Source organism: Leucoraja erinacea, chromosome 16, assembly GCF_028641065.1.
Source record: "Leucoraja erinacea ecotype New England chromosome 16, Leri_hhj_1, whole genome shotgun sequence".
NCBI lineage: Eukaryota > Metazoa > Chordata > Chondrichthyes > Rajiformes > Rajidae > Leucoraja > Leucoraja erinaceus.
In genome coordinates, this window is record NC_073392.1 from 2818074 (window position 1) to 2833986 (window position 15913).

The following is a 15913-nucleotide window of genomic DNA, read 5'->3' on the forward strand; positions in this document are numbered from 1 at the left end:
ATAGGTGACGTTTCACAGAGTGCTGGAGTAACTCAGCGGGTGCAGCAGCATCTATGGAGCTAAGGAAATAGGCAACGTTTCGGGCCGAAACCCTTCCGGGTTTCGGCCCGAAACGTTGCCTATTTCCAGAAGGATTTCGGCCCGAAACGTTGCCTATTTCCTTAGCTCCATAGATGCTGCTGCACCATAACTGAGTGGGTCAGGCAGCATCTGTGGAGAACATGGATAGGTGACGTTTCACAGAGTGCTGGAGTAACTCAGCAGGTCAGGCAGCATCTGTGGAGAATATGGATAGGTGACGTTTCACAGAGTGCTGGAGTAACTCAGCGGGTCAGGCAGCATCTGTGGAGAATATGGATAGGTGACGTTTCACAGAGTGCTGGAGTAACTCAGCGGGTCAGGCAGCATCTGTGGAGAATATGGATAGGTGACGTTTCACAGAGTGCTGGAGTAACTCAGCGGGTCAGGCAGCATCTGTGGAGAACACGGATAGGTGACGTTTCGGGTCGGGACCCTTCTTCAGACTGATTAGATTGACCCAGCGAGGAAACAGGCCCTTCGGCCCATCTTGCCCACACTGGCCATCGTCCCAGCTACACCTGTTGTGGTGGGGGCGGGGCTGAAGCTGGAAGAGAGGCAGGGCAGTGACAAGTGATAGGTAGATACAAGTGGGGGAGGGGGTTCACTTTAATTTACCTGGGATTTCTACTGTTTGCAACCTACACCCACCTTGATTTTATCTTCAAAAGGTTTACAGAATGGTGACCCCCTCATCGTCTGGGTCTTGATGATTTGGTCATCGAGGATGGTTTGAATCTCGTCCACAGCCGACAGGATGGAGACACCGGAATCTCGATACAAACTTGTATTGAAGCTGATGGACTCCCACGCCTCATCCATGGTGTGCATGGCCTTTTCCAACGAGAATTCCTAAACACAGAATAACGTTTTTACTTTGTTGATCAATATCGATCGATTGGTTGATAGATACTTTATCGGCATGAGTACTTGGTCTGAAGAAGGGTCCCGACCTGAAATGTCACCCATTCCTTCTCTCCAGAGATGCTACCTGCCCCGCTCAGTTACTGCAGCACTCAAAACTTGAAACATATAAGATTGTTAAGGGTTTGGACACACACGAGGCAGGAAACATGTTCCCGATGTTGGGGGAGTCCAGAACCAGGGGCCACACACAGTTTAAGAATAAGGAGTAAGCCATTTAGAACGGAGACGAGGAAACACTTTTTCTCACAGAGAGTGGTGAGTCTGTGGAATTCTCTGCCTCAGAGGGCGGTGGAGGCAGGTTCTCTGGATACTTCCCGATGTTGGGGGAGTCCAGAACCAGGGGCCAAGAGCAGGAGTAGGTGCAGGAGTAGGCCATTCGGCCCTTCGAGCCAGCACCGGCCATTCAATGTGATCATGGCTGCTCATCCCCAATCAGTAGCCCATTCCTGCCTTCTCCCCATATCCCCTGACTCCGCTATCTTTAAGAGCCCTATCTAGCTCCCTCTTGAAAGTTTCCAAAGAACCGGCCTCCACCGCCCTCTGAGGCAGAGAATTCCACAGACTCACAACTCTCTGTGTGAAAAAGTGTTTCCTCATCTCCGTTCTAAATGGCTTACCCCTTATTCTTAAACTGTGGCCCCTGGTTCTGGACTCCCCCAACATCGGGAACATGTTTCCTGCCTCTAGAGTGTCCAAACCCTTAATAGACATAGACATAGAAACATAGAAATTAGGTGCAGGAGTATGCCATTCGGCCCTTCGAGCCTGCACCGCCATTCAATATGATCATGGCTGATCATCCAACTCAGTGGCTGATCATCCAACATTAATAATCTTATATGTTTCAAATAAGATAGCCTCTCATCCTTCTAAACTCCAGAGTGTACAAGCCCAGCCGCTCCAAGTCTGTAGCCTCCTTTTGCTCTGCTATTTTATTTCATTCGCATCTTTAAACTGGAATGTTTTATTCTTAATGCTTTAATGTTTTATGTGTCATTCTTAATTGTTCAGTGTATGTCGTGTTATTACTTGCGAGCGGAGCATCAAGGCAAATTCCTTGTATGTGACTATACTTGGCCAACAAACGTATTCATTCATTCATTCATTGGTTGCACACAATACAAGTCTACATTTACCTTGCTGGCCGCAGCACTGGTCTCTTCAAACTTCTCCAAGAAGGGAGTGAGATTCAACCTGAGCATTTTCCTCAGAGTGGTGCCCGAGTCTGGGGTTAAGTCATATCCCACCACCTCGGACATCTGCGACCAGTGGCGGGGTCTCATTCCCGGGTTGCACAGTATGGACACAATGGGAACAACTTCCTAGAAGATACAACAAAGTCAAAACCAATCAGCCATGGAGTCTCGACCCGAAACGTCACCCGTTCCTTCTCTCCAGAGACGCTGCTGCCTGTCCCGCTGAGTTGCTCCAGCAATTTGTGTCTATCCATGTAGTTTAGTTTGCGTTTATTTTATTGTCACGTGTCCGAGGTGCGTGCTGACCAGTCGGTGGAAAGACTACACAGGATTACAAGCGAGCCGTCCACTGTGTACAGATACATGATAAAGGGAATAACATTCAGTGCAAGATAACGCCCAGTAACGTCCGGGAGTCTTCAATGAGACAGATAGGCCGGGGGTCTCCAATGAGACAGATAGGAGGTCAGCACCAAGTGGGATATTTAACATGTCGGAATATAAATATATGGTATATAAATGAAGGCACAATTTGCTGGAGTAACTCAACGAGTCAGTTTGGATAATTAAAATCGCAATGTTATTTTTTATCACTTTTATTATTGTATGAGGGGGGGCTCTTATAGGAACATATAAAATTATAAAAGGACAAATAAGGTCATAAGCTAGATGCAGGAAAAATGGTCCCAATGTTGGGCGAGTCCAGAACCAGGGGCCACAGTCTTAGAATCAAGGGGAGGTCATTTAAGACTGAGGTGAGAAAAAACTTTTTCACCCAGAGAGTTGTGAATTTGTGGAATTCCCTGCCACAGAGGGCAGTGGAGGCCAAGTCACTGGATGGATTTAAGAGAGAGTTAGATAGAGCTCTAGGGGCTAGTGGAGTCAAGGGATATGGGGAGAAGGCAGGCACGGGTTATTGATTGGGGACGATCAGCCATGATCACAATGAATGGCGGTGCTGGCTCGAAGGGCCGAATGGCCTCCTCCTGCAACCTATTTTCTATGTTTCTATGTTTCTTTGACGGCACTAGGCCTGTACTCGCTGGAGTTTGGAAGAATGAGGGGGGGACCTCATTGAAACTCATCGAATAGTGAAAACCTTTTTGTAAAGTTTAGGTTACTGTCAATCGAGCTGTCCACAGCACACAGATACAGGAGAAAGGAAATAACATCTAGTGCAAGATGAAGTCCAGTAAAGTCCGATTGAAGATAGGCCGATGGTCTACAATGAGGTAGATGGGAGGGCAGGACCCAGTGGGAAATTTAATATGTCGGAATGTTATTTTTAAATCACAATTATTTTGAAGGCTGTTCTTCCTGGAGTTTAGAAGGATGAGGGGGGGCCTCAATGAAACTTACCGAATAGTGAACGGCCTGGATAGAGTGGATGTGGAGAGGATGTTTCCACTAGTGGGAGAGTCTAGGACCAGAGGTCACAGCCTCAGAATTAAAGGACAAACCTTTTATAAAAGAGATGAGGAGGAATTTCTTTAGTCAGAGGGTGGTGAATCTGTGGAATTCTTTGCCACAGACGGCGGTGGAGGCCAAGTCAGTGGATATTTTTAAAACAGAGATAGATAGATACTTGATTAGTACGGGTGTCAGGGGTTACGGGGAGAAGGCAGTAGAATGGGGTTAGGAGGGGGAGATAGATCAGCCATGATTGAATGGTGGAGTAGACTTGATGGGCCGAATGGCCCAATTCTGCTCAAATAAGGTCATAAGGAATAGGAGTGAAATTTGGCCATTCGGCCCATTGAGTCTACTCCACCATTCAAGCATGACTGATCTATCTCTCCCTCCTAACCCCATTCTCCTGCTTCCCTCAGCCTAAATGAAAGATGAGCTTCTACCTTGAAGTCCCTGATTTGGGACAGGACCACGTCACACATGGCCATGGTGGCGTTCTCCTTCTTCTCCTCGGCCACCTCCTCCTCGGCCACCACCCGCCTGCGGGGGGCTACCTTCTTCTTCTCCAGCTCGGCCTTCTTTTCCTTCTGCCGGAAGTACTTCAGCATCTTGTAAACCTCGCGGAAGAACTCGTCGACCTCCGCCTCCAGGCTTTCTCCGTTCAGGTCGAGGAATGAGCCGTCCATCCATCTGGGGGGGGAGTGGGGAGAAACGCGCCGAGGTTAAGGTCCGGCGGATCGATACTCGTACACGCCGCACATCGGCGCCATTAACCGGTTGGATGGAACCACAAGCTCGTGTGCCACTTCGCCAAGGACGAGCACTCGGCCCGCCAAGGCCCGTTGAATCTCCTGGTTGCCGAGCACTTTAACCCCCTCTCCCCATTCCCACACTGAACCTCCCGTCTCCTACATTGCCAGAGTGAAGCCACACGCAAACTGGAGTAGCAGCACCTCGTATTCCGCTTGGATAGACATCGGACAATAGACAATAGGTGCAGGAGTAGGCCATTCGACCCTTCCAGCCAGCACCGCCATTCAACGTGATCATGGCTGATCATCCCCAGTCAGTACCCCGTTCCTGCCTTCTCCCCATATCCCCTGACTCCATTATCTTTAAGAGCCCTATCTAGCTCTCTCTTGAAAGTATCCAGAGAACCGGCCTCCACTGAGGCAGAGAATTCCACAGACTCACCACTCTCTGTGAGAAAAAGTGTTTCCTCGTCTCCTTTCAAAATGGCTTGCCCCTTATTCTTAAACTGTGGCCCCCGGTTCTGGACTCCCCCAACATCGGGAACATGTTTCCTGCCTCTAGCGTGTCCAATCCCTTAATAATCTTATATGTTTCAATAAGATCCCCTCTCATCCTTCTAAACTCCAGAGTGTACAAGTTCACAACACAACTGAATCTCTAAACATTGAATTCTCCAATTTTAAGTAAATTTCTTCTGTCCCCCTCTGTCTTTCCTGGGCCCGACTGCCTCTCCCTCCATCCCCATCCCCCCCCCCCCTCCCCCCCTCACGCAGAGTCCCCCCCCCCCCCCCCCCATATTCCCCCCCCCGATCTCCCCTCCATATCCATGTGCCAATCTAAAAGCCTACCTGTACCAACACTAACCCCGGTCAATCCTTCATCTTCCCTCTCCCATCAGTTTAGTCTAGTTTAATTTAGTTTAGAGATACAGCACAGAAAGGATAGCGTTAATGTGCGGGGATCGCTGGTCGGCACGGACTAGGTGGGCCGAAGGGCCTGTTTCCGCGCTGCATCTCTGAACTAAATATCGTTATCTCACGATCGTGATCACCCTCTGGACTCTATTTACTTCTTTTCGCTGCGTTGCCATTTGAGAACCAGAGCAAAGAGTTTCTGGAAGGGCTCAGTGTTGACTTTGATGATATCAGCCAGTGGATAGGTGGTCAAGTCCCACTTGTACAGGACCTCTTCACTGTTGATGTATTCGATTAACTCCTCTGCATCTTGCAGCCTCTTCTGGACCGTCCGTACATCATTCACGTACTGCAAGCAGAAGGATACGTTGTGAAAACTACAATTAAAAAATGGCAATTGCGTTTTAAACATCATAGCATGGTATTACGAGATGTTGAAGAATGAACTGCAGATGCTGGAAAAGTCGAAGGTAGACAAAAATGCTGGAGAAACTCAGCGGGTGAGGCAGCATCTATGGAGCGAAGGAATAGGCGACGTTTTGGGTCGAGACCCGGAAGGGTCTCGACCCAAAACGTCACCTATTCCTTCAGTCTGAAGAAGGGTCTCAACCTGAAACATCACCTCTTCCTTCTCTCCATAGATGCTGCCTCACCCGCTGAGTTTCTCCAGCATTTATGTCTACCTATGGCCTTACAAGAGCTTGTTGCAGGAATTCACCCCCTGCACATCTCCTTTAAGCTTTGCCTCCCTTGCCTTAAAGCTATGCCTCTAGTCTTTGACTTTTCCATCAGAAATATTGATAGTCCACCCTATCTATGCCTCTCATTATTTTATATACTCCCCTCAACCTCTAATAAACTATTACCACTATTGAATGAAACACTACTGTAATAATCTAATGTCAGTATTGAATTAATCAAGACAATAGACAACAGGTGCAGGAGTAGGCAATTCGGCCCTTCGAGCCACCACCACGCCATTCAATGTGATCATGGCTGATCATCCACAATCAATACCCCGTTCCTGCCTTCTCCCCATACCCCCTGACTCCGCTATCTTTAAGAGCCCTATCTAGCTCTTTCTTAAAAGTATCCAGAGAATTAGCCTCCACCGCCCTCTGAGGCAGAGAATTCCACCGACTCACAACTCTCTGTGTGGAAAAAGTGTTTCCTCGTCTCCGTTCTAAATGGCTTACCCCTTATTCTTAAACTGTGGCCCCTGGTTCTGGACTCCCCCAACATCGGGAACGTGTTTCCTGCCTCTAGCGTGTCCAAACCCTTAATAATCTTATCTCCCCTGACTCTGCTATCTTCAACAGCCCTATCTAGCTCTCTCTTGAAAGTATCCAGAGAATTAGCCTCCACCGCCCTCTGAGGCAGAGAATTCCACAGACTCACATCTCTCTGTGTGAAATTTAAACATTTGAAATGTGAAACACTACTGTAATAATCTAATGTCAGTATTGAACGAAACACTTCAGTAATAATCTAATGTAACTATTGCATTAAATACTACTGTAATCAACTTTTGTGTTCTTGTTCTATGTCTGTATAAAACTTGAGAGCCTTCAAGGTACAACAGAAGTCTTGATTAGAGTAACTCAATGCTGGCAGCAAGAGAACGTGCAAACTCCATACAGACAGCACACTCACACTGTTGTACTCTCTACACAACATCTCCCTTTGTCCTGTGCAGCGCCACCTGCCGCACAGGAGGAGCAACAGGTCCTCCCACACCACACGGGTCCACCGAACATCACATCAACAAGACCACTATTTGAATAAAACACTGCTATAAATTAACGCCACTGTTGAATGAAACACTCATCAGCGGTCGCTCATCGGCGGCGAGTCTGACTGTCCTCTCATGGAGGACGCCTGTGCCCCGTGACTTTGTTTAACATGGGGAGACTAGTGCACAGACAGCCACCACACGGTCCTTGACAGATCTGGGTCAGGGTCCAGTGGCATGGAGTCCAAGACGACCGGAGACCCTTTTCTGCTGCAGCCTTCATCCGCCTTCCCAGCCGTTGTGACGTTAGCTCCACTAAGGTCAGCCATCGTCCTCCGCCTGTTCCACCGTTGAGGTCTTGGTTGGATCGCTCTTTGTCAGGGACCTCCCCCTCGACCTTACCGCCATGGGTGGCCCTACCAGGAGCATCGCTCCAGATGGCATCGCTCTCAGGATCTCAGGTCCACACGAGCTTCTCCACCACCACAAGGTGATGATCCACTACTATAAGTGACATCTATTGCATTAAACACCATGATAGTCAACTAATACCACAATTGAATCAAACACTACTGTATATACTGTGAGATTCAAAAATCACACTACTATAAGTGACATCTATTGTGTTAAACACCATGATAGTCAACTAATACCACTATTGAATCAAACACTACTGTATCTACCAATGTTACTATTGCATTAAGATCATAAATGATCATAAAGTGATAGGAGTAGAATTAAGCCTCTGTCCCACTGTACAAGGTAATTCAAGAGTTCTCCCGAGTTTTCCCCTGATTTGAACTCGGAGAATATCCATAGCGGGTCTGTAGGAGTTTGTGGATGTCTTGTAGCGATAGGTACTCGGGGCATCCGGTAAATGCGTGACGTTTATTCATCCCTGTAAAAAATGTCCACGAGTAAAAAAATACTCGTGATGAAAACAATTGTTGCTTTTTACTCGTAGTTGACCATTAGGAGCCGCTGGGAGACATCCACGAATGCCTACGGACCCGCTACGGGCATTCGCCGAGTTCGAATCAGGGGAAACACTCTGGAGAACTCGTGAATTACCTCATACAGTGGGACAGGGAGAACTCGTACAGTGGGACAGGGGCTTTAGGCCATTCGGCCCATCAAGTCTACTCCGCCATTCAATCGTGGCTGATCTATCCCTCCCTCCTAACCCCATTCTCCTGCCTTCTCCCCGTAACCCCCGACACCCGCACTGATCAACACACGGCGGATTGAGCAATGCCACTAATGAATCAACCACTGGTTCAGTAAACCACTGCCACTGTGGCGTTGAACAGGACTGGGATAGGAGGTGGAGCTGTAACCTGGGGCATCAGGTCAAGTTCGGAGCACTGGGTAAATTCCTCCGAGCGGTGTGACAGTTTCTCCAGCTCCACGATCAGTTTCTCCCGCTTGGCCAGCAGCTCCGTCTCGCCCTTCAGCTTTGCCTTCTCAACCAGCTGCAAGATCACAGAAAGAAAGCGTTCAGACTCACCGCGTAAACACCGCTAAATAGTCTCACTAACTAATACACCACATAAGATCTCGTGAGATAATTTTACACTTTGGATGCGCCCCCATTTTACAGGTATCCTGGTCTAATTCATAAAGGAACAGTCGGAGTGTAGAACACACAACAACACAATGTGGAGGAAGGAACTGCAGATGCTGGTTTATGCCAAAGATGGATACAAAGTGCTGGAGTAACTCAGCGGGACAGGCGGCATCTCTGGAGAAAAAGGATGAGTGATGTTTGAAGGAGGGTTCCGACCTGAAACGTCGCCTATCCATGTTCTCCACAGATGCTGCCTGATCCGCTGAGTTACTCCAGCACTCTGTGAAACGTCACCTATCCATGTTCTCCACAGATGCTGCCTGACCTGCTGAGTCACTCCAGCACTCTGTGAAACGTCACCTATCCATGTTCTCCACAGATGCTGCCTGACCCACTCAGTTATGGTGCAGCAGCATCTATGGAGCTAAGGAAATAGGCAACGTTTCGGGCCGAAATCCTTCTGGAAATAGGCAACGTTTCGGGCCGAAATCCTTACGGGTTTCGGTCCGAAACGTTGCCTATTTCCTTAGCTCCATAGATGCTGCCTGACCCGCTGAGTTACTCCAGCACTCTGTGTCTATCTTTGGAAGGGAGCAGCATCTTTGTTTCTACATTGTATTACTTACATCAGCGGTCGGCAACCTAAGGCCCCTGGGCCGAATGCGGCCCGTAACCCCAAATGATAAGGCCCGCAGGCGGATTTTTTCTCCCCGTAATATCTGACCGTGCCGCATCCTGCGCAAAGCCGCCAGCACTGCCGCGCACCTTCCGTGAACACGTTTAACAAAGAACTGCAGATGCGGGAAAAATCGAAGGTGGACACAAATGCTGGAGGAACTCAGCGGGTGAGACATGCAAGGATTGCGCGAAGCTGCCTCACCCGCTGAGTTCCTCCAGCATTGTTGTCTACCTTCTGTGAACACGTGATTTGATGCCTGCCATCGGGGGCGGGATCCATGTGTACACACGTGATAGATGTGGCCCGCCATCCACTCACGGACATGCGTCCCGGCCCCCGATACAGAACAAGGTTCCCCACCCCTGACTCACGTCATCATTTTCATCAAAAATAGGTACGATCTTCTTGGGCCACAAGAGAACAGTGACATGTAGATCGAGGTCTGTCTGATCGAATATATAAACGTCCAACAGATACTCCAGTCTCAGGTGAAGCTCCTGTAAAACAAATGTTTATGACACAGTCACACTGTAGCAGGACATAACTGTGGATAGCACGCAACAAGGCTTGTCACTGTACCTTGCTATACAGTAGCTGATAATGGTATGTTAGCTTTTCATAGCAAAAGGATTTGAGTATAGGAGCAGGGAGGTTCTACTGCAGTTGTACAGGGTCTTGGTGAGACCACACCTGGAGTATTGCGTACAGTTTTGGTCTCCAAACCTGAGGAAGGACATTATTGCCATAGAGGGAGTGCAGAGAAGGTTCACCAGACTGATTCCTCGGATGTCAGGACTGTCCTATGAAGAAAGACTGGATAGACTTGGTTTATACTCTCTAGAATTTAGGAGATTGAGAGGGGATCTTATAGAAACTTACAAAATTCTTAAGGGGTTGGACAGGCTAGATGCAGAAAGATTGCTCCCGATGTTGGGGAAGTCCAGGACAAGGGGTCACAGCTTAAGGATAAGGAGGAAATCCTTTAAAACCGAGATGAGAAGAACTTTTTTCACACAGAGAGCGGTGAATCTCTGGAACTCTCTGCCACAGAGGGTAGTCGAGGCCAGTTCATTGGCTATATTTAAGAGGGAGTTAGATGTGGCCCTTGTGGCTAAGGGGATCAGAGGGTATGGAGAGAAGGCAGGTACAGGATACTGAGTTGGATGATCAGCCATGATCATATTGAATGGCGGTGCAGGCTCGAAGGGCCGAATGGCCTACTCCTGCACCTAATTTCTATGTTTCTATAATAAACTACACTCAACCTTCGGTGGGAATGGTCGGGCCATGGGGAGAGTTGTAGAGCAGAGAAGTCTTGGAGTAGGGGTGTACAGAGCGCTGGAAGTGCTGTCACAAGTAGAGGGTGGTAAAGAGGTCTTCTGGTACACTGGCCTCCATCAGTCAGCCCTTCACCGAGTATAGAAGTATGGGATGTGTAGAAAGGAACTGCAGATGCTGGTTTACACCGGAGGTAGACACAAAATGCTGGAGTAACTCAGCGGGACAGGCAGCATCTCTGGAGAGAAGGATTGGGAGATGTTTCGGGTCGAAGAAGGGTCTGGACCTGAAACGTCACCCATTCCTTCCCTCGAGAGATGCTGCCTGTCCCGCTGAGTTACTCCAGCATTCTGTGTCTCCAGAAAATAGACACAAAGAGCTGCAGTAACTCAGACAGTCTGAAGAAGGGTCTCGACCCGAAACGTCACCCATTGCTTCTGCCCGGTTGTACAAGACATTGGTGAGGCCGCACTTGGAGCGTTGGGTTGGGCTTTGGTCACCCTGCGATAAGAGGGATGTCATTAAGCTGGCAAGAACGCAGAGAAGATTTACGAGGGTGTTGCCAGGACTCAAGGGCCTGAGCCACAGGGGGAGAATGCTGTTAGGAGGGAGAGATAGATCAGCCATGATTGAATGGCGGAGTAGACTTGATGGGCCGAATGGCCTAATTTTTGCTCATATCACCACTCAAATGGGCCGCGCCAGTTGTGCCGACAATTCGCGACCTCAGCTTCGTATCGATCGCCACTCCACACTCTAACTGGCGCAGGAACATTTAGAGGAATTTGACTACTTACTTTAATTCTCTCATTCAACGCCGCGATGCCTTTACTCTTGGCTTCATTCACGTAGTCTATCATCTCCAGCATTTCCTTCGTGGCCTCGGGAATGTTCAGAGCCTTGTCAACAATATTCTCAAACTCCTGACAAATTCTACACAAAGAAATCACAAATTAAACGCTCATCTCGGAGCCCACTTCTTATCCAACCAAACCTTTGGTGGTTCCTCTGTCACTCCGTATTTTATGCCAGAGAGACACAGAGTGCTGGAGTAACTCAGCGGGTCAGGCAGCATCTGAGGTGAACATGGATAGGTGACGTTTCACAGAGTGCTGGAGTAACTCAGCGGGTCAGGCAGCATCTATGGAGCTAAGGAAATAGGCAACGTTTCGGGTCGAAACCCTTTGGGGTTTCGGCCCGAAACGTTGCCTATTTCCAGAAGGATTTCGGCCCGAAACGTTGCCTATTTCCTTAGTTCCATAGATGCTGCTGCACCATAACTGAGTGGGTCAGGCAGCATCTGTGGAGAACATGGATAGGTGACGTTTCACAGAGTGCTGGAGTAACTCAGCGGGTCAGGCAGCATCTGTGGAGAACATGGATAGGTGACATTTCACAGAGTGCTGGAGTAACTCAGCGGGTCAGGCAGCATCTGTGGAGAACACGGATAGGTTACGTTTCACAGAGTGCTGGAGTAACTCAGCGGGTCAGGCAGCATCTGTGGAGAACATGGATAGGTGACGTTTCACAGAGTGCTGGAGTAACTCAGCGGGTCAGACAGCATCTGTGGAGAACACGGATAGGTGACGTTTCACAGAGTGCTGGAGTAACTCAGCGGGTCAGGCAGCATCTGTGGAGAACATGGATAGGTGACATTTTGGGATAGGATCCTTCAGTCTGAAGAAGGGCCCCGACCTGGAACGTCACCTCTCCTCCAGGCTGTTACATTTCTGCCATCCTTAATCAAAGTTGACATTTCTTTGATTAGGTTTTCGGTCATTTCCTCCATTTTCTTTTGCGTTGGACTCATTATTTTTCTCAACTCCCCTGTGAAACATGAACCAATTTTTTTCAACATGGATGGCATTTATGGGCCGGTGCCACTTGGCGATGTTTAAGGCGACTACGGGCGACTGTCATAGTCGTGGCAGGTCGCCGAAGAACCGGCGGCAACTTACGTCTTCCTGGCGACAACCTACGACAGCTCCTACGTCAGAAGTCAAGCAACGCTCATTGGCGTCAAACCCACCGTTGCCGAATTTTTTTCAACGTGTTGAAAATTTAGCGGGGACCAGAAAGACGCTACGACTTTTTACGCGACTCACAGCGACCACCGGCGAACACGTGGCGACAAACTAGTCGCCTGTAGTTGATGAAGCCGAATAAAGTTACAAAAATAAGAAAAACATTAAAATAGGTTTCAGGGCTAGCTTACAGTTTATATTTAGTGTCAAATTAGGCTTGTCTAAGGTTGCAGTGTGTGGGATAATAAATACCATAACATTGTCTCCCAAGTGAGGAAGTGACAACAAGGAAGAGAGACATAGCTAGTCAAATCTTTGAAGTGAGATGCCATAAAGCAAATGACCAATGTTTATGGGGGGGGGAGGTGATAGAGGAAGAGAGACATAGTTGGTCACATCTTTGAAGCAAAAGGCAATCAAGCAGATGGCCTATGTTTATGAGGGACCAAGTGACAAAGAAAAACCAGGGAAGTGGAGATAAAATGACCTAAAGCAAATGGCCAATGTTTTTAGTATATATTGTACCATGTAAACAAAAGGCCTTTGATGTGATGCAATCTGTGGACACCTTTTCCTGTACCTCTGACATGATTAATGTCTGTGGAATGTGCTAAGGGGACAAAAAAACCCTATTTAAGGCAATGTAATTCTGTTGTTCAGAGAAGAGGACCGGGGACAGTTGAGTGTCTACATTGGTCACTTAGCTGGAATTCTCGCTCCCTTCCATCGGCCGATGTTAAGTAAAGGTTTGAACTGGTCTACCAAACAGTTTGTGTGGTGTCTGTTTATTAAGAAGCGAACCTGGTTTAGTTGTTATAAAAGTAACTTTTTCATAGTTGTGCTGTTCTGTTCCAAGCACACGTGTGCAATTTCAGAATGAACAACTGAAATCGACATTCATTGACCATTTCGGACGTTGATTTCCGCCTGTTGTGTGTCGTGCCGTGCCGACTCACCGCTCGTTTTCCTCTCGATGTTTCGCGACCAGCCCGTCCAACAGCATTTCCGCAAAGCTCCTTGCTTTCTCCGAGAGCCCGTGTTTGATGTCCTCGCATTCTAGCCGCACCATGTGGAAGTGAGCGACCTTCTGCAGGCTGACGATCTCCACAGCCAGGTGGCGGAACTGGTCTATAAACTTCACACACATTATTTGGTCATTATGGGAAGGGACCCGTTTAAATGTTTAAATTGCTATATTTAAGAGGGAGTTAGATGTGGCCCTTCTAGCTAAGGGGATCAGGGGGTATGGAGAGAAGGCAGGTACGGGATACTGAGTTGGATGATCAGCCATGATCATATTGAATGGCGGTGCAGGCTCGAAGGGCCGAATGGCCTACTCCTGCACCTAATTTCTATGTTTCTATGTTTCTAAATGTTGGGCTTGCATTGGATGTAAGAAATATCAGACCCAAAGGCATAGCACTGAGGTGAGATCACACTACCATCGAGCAAAGGAGCAGAATTAGGCCATTCGGCCCATCGAGTCTACTCCACCATTCAACCATTGAAACCTATAAGGGTTTGGACGCGCTAGAGGCAGAAAACAAGTTATCGATGTTGGGGGAGTCCAGAACCAGGGGCCACACAGTTTAAGAATAAGGAGTAAGCCGGTTAGAACGGAGACGAGGAAACACTTTTTTCTCACAGAGAGTGCTGAGTCTGTGGAATTCTCTGCCTCAGAGGGCGGTGGAGGCCGGTTCTCTGGATGCTTTAAAAGAGAGAGCTGGATAGGGCTCTTAAAGATAGCGGAGTCAGGGGATATGGGGAGAAGGCAGGAATGGGGTACTGATTGGGGATGATCAGCCATGATCACATTGAATGGCGGTGCTGGCTCAAAGGGCTCCTGCACCTATTGTCTATTGAATGGAGGGATATGGATCATGCGGTCATCAGGAAGAGGTGATTACTTTAACTTGGCATGGACATAGTGGGCCAAAGGGCCTGTTCCTGCTCTGCCTGCGTTTTCTGAGAGAAACTTACTTTGGTGTATTCATCAAAGGTGTGATCTTCCTCCATGAATGTCTGTATCCGTTGTTTAGCCGTCCCGTTTATCAGCCAGTCGTAGTTATCGACTACGGACACAAAGACAGGCCATTTATAAGCATCACGACCACAGTAAAACACAGAGTGTCGGAGGAACTCAGTGGGTCAGGCAGCATCTGTGGGGGGGGTTTGTGGAGACAACATCTCGCGTCAGGACCCTTCCCCACTCCGACTTTCTGCTGCACTTGGTTTTTTTTTTTGCTGGAGATTCCAACCTCCGCTGAATCTTGGGTCCTGCCTCCAACATTCCCACTCCCAAAAGAGGGACAAAAGGTCGAAATACGGGACAGATTCCCCACGGCAACTCGTTGACCGACTGGGCCGTGTCTGGGTGAATGATGAGTTGGCCCCGGGTGCTGGACTGCACGCAGAGCCCAGCCGGCGGGGCCAGCTGTGGAGTTTTGGCCCAGGGGCCGCGCGCAAAGTCCGGTGCCCCGTCCGACTCATGAACCGATGGTCGGGCGTGAGAAGGGGGGGTGGTGGTGGTGTGGGCGGCAAGCGAAGGTCCGAAGGTCGGACAGCTGGCCTGGCTACCGACGGGGCCACGGGCGAGGCGCTGCTGCTGCTGCTGCGCTCCACGGGCTGCACCACGTCGGGATGAGTGAGGCGGGGCCGGACACGGCACGACAGTCCCGTCGACCCGAGTAGTAGCGGTCAAATACGGGACAAGGGCGGTCCCGTACGGGACAAACCAACTTAGCCCAATATATACGGGATGTCCCGGCTAATCCGGGACAGTTGGCAACACTAATCTTGGGTCTCCAGTAAACCACTCTCGCTGTTGATGTCAGCAAGTTCACCAAAAGGGTAAAGCTCACCAGACAAATAACCTGCTCTGTATCCACGCTGTACCTTCACAACGAAACTAAACTAGACTGAGATCAATAACAAGGACCACAAAACTTACCGTACTGTTGGAAATGTTCAGCTGCTCCTTGGAAGTTGTTTTTGACGGTGACTTTGAGGGTTGCGTACGCCCACTTCAGGAGGTCAGCCGATGGTTTGGCCTTGATATTCTCAATTTCGTCGATGTTATTGTCAGACAGCCAGGACTGCACCGTCAGGACATTCTGATCGAACGGGAAAGACACAAAATGCAATTTAATAAGACAGACGCAAAGTGCCTGAGTAACTCAGCGGGTCAGGCAGCATCTGTGGAGAACATGGATAGGTGACGTTTCACTGAGTGCTGGAGTAACTCAGCGGGTCAGGCAGCATCTGTGGAGAACATGGATAGGTGACGTTTCACTGAGTGCTGGAGTAACTCAGCGGGTCAGGCAGCATCTATGAAGCTAAGGAAATAGGCAACGTT

General features: G+C 48.8%; 1 protein-coding gene across 1 annotated transcript in view; it reads right to left on the reverse strand.

Annotated features, from left to right (window-relative positions):
* Positions 1-15913, reverse strand: part of dnah12 (dynein, axonemal, heavy chain 12) — a 136509-nt gene that overhangs the window by 105984 nt on the left and 14612 nt on the right. The window contains exons 10-19 of the mRNA XM_055647536.1: positions 15509-15671; positions 14539-14630; positions 13515-13693; positions 11332-11467; positions 9628-9753; positions 8348-8482; positions 5434-5627; positions 4055-4301; positions 2142-2327; positions 730-930 (exon numbers count right to left, since the gene is read on the reverse strand). Coding sequence (XP_055503511.1) covers positions 730-930; positions 2142-2327; positions 4055-4301; positions 5434-5627; positions 8348-8482; positions 9628-9753; positions 11332-11467; positions 13515-13693; positions 14539-14630; positions 15509-15671 — 1659 coding nt within the window. The remainder of the gene's footprint in view (positions 1-729; positions 931-2141; positions 2328-4054; positions 4302-5433; positions 5628-8347; positions 8483-9627; positions 9754-11331; positions 11468-13514; positions 13694-14538; positions 14631-15508; positions 15672-15913) is intronic.